Consider the following 2,915-nt stretch of genomic DNA (forward strand, 5'->3'; position numbering starts at 1 on the left):
AGTTATCAGAAGGAGAAATTATTAAGTAATGCAGGTAAGGAGGTACTGTTAAAATCAGTGGTACTTGCTTTACCTACTTATGCTATGAGCTGTTGTAGGTTGCCAAAAGGGTTGTGTGTGGATTTATGCAGAGAAATGGCAAAGTTTTGGTGGGGGGATAGTGAGGAAAATAAAAAAAATTCATTGGATTGATTGGAAGAAGCTCTCAGAGGTTAAAGGCAGAGGGGGTTTGGGTTTTAGAGATCTACAGGAGTTTAATGTGGCTATGCTAGCTAAACAGCTTTGGAGGGTTTTAACCAATCCAAACCTGTTAGTTAGTCAAATTTTGAGAGGGAAGTACTTCAGGGGAGCTTCAATTTGGAGGCTGGAGGCTAAGGCTGGGGATTCATGGGTATGGAGGAACCTATTAAGTTCAAAGGAGCTGTTACAGGGAGGGATTAGGAAACTTGTGGGTGACGGATGAAACATAAATATTTGGGAGGATAACTGGATTCCTGATATGGGGAATGGGAGAATTAGGACCAGGATGCCTCAACATTGCCAACTAAAATCTGTCCATGAATTGATAAAGGACGGTGGATGGAATGAGGACCTGCTCAGCACCTTATTTGAGGAGGAGGATTGCAGGAGGATTAAGACAATTCCTATTAGTGAACACGGAGCCAAGGATAGGCTGGTGTGGGTGTTCTCAAGTACTGGCCGATATACTATCAAGAGTGGGTATGCAGTGGCAAAAGTCATGCGTAGGGGAACAAAGAGGTCTGATCTTCAGAAGGGTAGTAGCAGTAGAAACATGGAGGACTCTGGTGTTTGGAAATTTTTGTGGAGTTTAAGGCTCAAACATAAGTTAAAGCACTTTATTTGGAGGTGTCTACATCGAGTTCTACCAGTGAATGAGGTAGTGAAATATAGGAGGAGGGAGGGAAATGATAGATGTCTGTGTTGTGGTGAAATGCCAGAAACGTTGGAACACATGTTGTTTTTTTGCCAGCATGCAGAGCAAATCTGGAAGGCAGCTCCCATCTATTGGGACGGTCTCAACGTTTATAGGAATAATTTTTGGCATTGGTGGACTACTTTGGTGGAGGCTAAGGCAAGAGCGGAGGGTAGGACCTATATTGAACTGACGGTTAATATACTGTGGTAAATTTGGAAATCCAGGAATCAAATTCAGTTTAATAATGATCGGAAATGTCCTGGAATTGTGGTGGGTAAAGCTATGCAGGAGTAGCAGGAATATGCTTAGGTATTCAATGAAGTGGATGGGCAGGAGTATGATGGACAGGAGGAAGTCTATGGAGCAGGGAAGTGGTCACCACCACCCCAACACTTCATTTGTCTGAACACTGATGCCGCGTTGAGCCATAAGGATGGCAAAATTGGCTGGGGTGTGGTAGCCAGATGTAGCAGGGGTAAGCTACTAGGAGCCTGGGCAGGGAGTGAACAAAGGTGTGGGGATCCTGCGGTGGAGGAAGCTCGAGCTATTAGGAAGGGTATGTCCATAGCCATGAAGAGTGGGTGGAGGGACATAATTATACAATCCGATTGTAAAAGTATGGTTGAGAAGATCAAATTGGAAAGGGTGGAGGATCCTCGGGCCAGTGCTGTGTTATTTGACATCCTACATCTGAGGAAAGAGTTTCGGAATTGCACTTTTTCTTTTGTCAGACGGAATGCCAATATGGTGTCTCATTCTTTGGCAAGGTTTGCCTTAAACTTAGTTGCTGATATAGATTGGAGAAATTCTTTTCCTAGCTGGCTGCTTCGGTTAGCCAACATTGATGTAGGAGCAGTTGCTCCAAATGATGTAAACATTTTATGATTTTAGGGGAATCTGTTATCGGTTGGAAAAAAAAACTAAATATATTATCCATTTTTCAAATCCATTTTTCTTTGAAAAATAGCTGGTGCATATTTTAACCCAAAGGGCATAACTAACCATTCAAAATGTCCTAAGGGACATGTAAAAGTCGTCTATTCTATACTATCTGGGTACATTCTTACTTGCCAAAATCCTGATTTACAATCAAATTTGCTAAAGATATATCTGTATTGGATTCTATTTATTAATTAGTTCTTATCTGGTATATCATAACTATCTTCTTTAGTATTATCATTTAATCTTTTATAATTTATCACCATTCTACTTTTTCCTCTAACAATTTCATTATCTTTTTTAACTATGAATGCTGCACTTCTATGTGGATTTTCACTTCTTCTAATTATTCTTAATTTATTTAAATCTCCTATATGCATTTCAAATTCTTTTATATCATCATTAGTGGCTTCTTTTTTTGCTGTGCTTTTTTTTAAATTAGGATTTAATAATTCTAATTTACAAACCGTTCTATCTTTTTCCCAATGCAATGTGGGATTTTCTCCAAATATTTCTAATTTTTCTAATTTACTGATAAGACTATCTATTTCTTGATGTCCTGTTTCTAATAAATTATAGATTTTCTCATTTTCTAATAATTCTAAACTTATCTCTATTTCATCAAATTGTTCTAAGACTTCTTCTGTGTTTTCTAATTCTTCAGGTACGTGGGCTTCTGAAAGTAAACTTTGTTGATTACCACAAGCTAGGAAAGTTATTTCCCATGCCTTTGATGGATATGGAGGCCTTTCACCAGTCATCTCCATAGAGCCTTCAAAGTAACCATCTAGGTTTATAGCCCTATATACTTGTGAAGAATTATTTTGATTCTTCCTCCTATGTTCCTGGATAGAATCAATTTCTAAGCATTGACAATCATTTTTATTTTTACAGTTACAATGATTATGTTCTAAACTAAAATCTCCTCGTGTTATTTTACTAATTTGTCTATTTATAAATTTATATTCTGTTTTTTGTTGTCCTATCCTAGTATTACTAGTATTACTAAGGGGTCTATTATTATTGCTAAGGGGTCCTG

The 2,915-nt window shown here is 38.1% G+C and overlaps 1 protein-coding gene across 1 annotated transcript; it reads left to right on the forward strand.

Annotated features, from left to right (window-relative positions):
* Nucleotides 1–499: 499 nt before the first annotated feature.
* Nucleotides 500–2,645, forward strand: LOC140036394 (uncharacterized). Its single transcript, XM_072077782.1, has 4 exons — nucleotides 500–898; nucleotides 992–1,129; nucleotides 1,271–1,807; nucleotides 2,541–2,645. The coding sequence occupies exons 1-4, from the start codon at nucleotides 500–502 to the stop codon at nucleotides 2,643–2,645; spliced, it is 1,179 nt and encodes a 392-aa protein (XP_071933883.1).
* Nucleotides 2,646–2,915: the final 270 nt, after the last annotated feature.

The sequence above is a fragment of the Coffea arabica genome, chromosome 2e (assembly GCF_036785885.1).
Source record: "Coffea arabica cultivar ET-39 chromosome 2e, Coffea Arabica ET-39 HiFi, whole genome shotgun sequence".
NCBI classification, from domain to species: Eukaryota; Viridiplantae; Streptophyta; class Magnoliopsida; order Gentianales; family Rubiaceae; genus Coffea; species Coffea arabica.

Coding starts and splice junctions, on each gene's coding strand:
- LOC140036394 (XM_072077782.1), top strand. CDS start 500: ATGGGGAATGGGAGAATTAGGACCAGGATGCCTCAACATTGCCAACTA. Junction 899..991: donor GAGTTCTACCAGTGAATGAG/GTAGTGAAATAT, acceptor TTTTTTTGCCAG/CATGCAGAGCAAATCTGGAA. Junction 1,808..2,540: donor GAGCAGTTGCTCCAAATGAT/GTAAACATTTTA, acceptor CTAATTCTTCAG/GTACGTGGGCTTCTGAAAGT.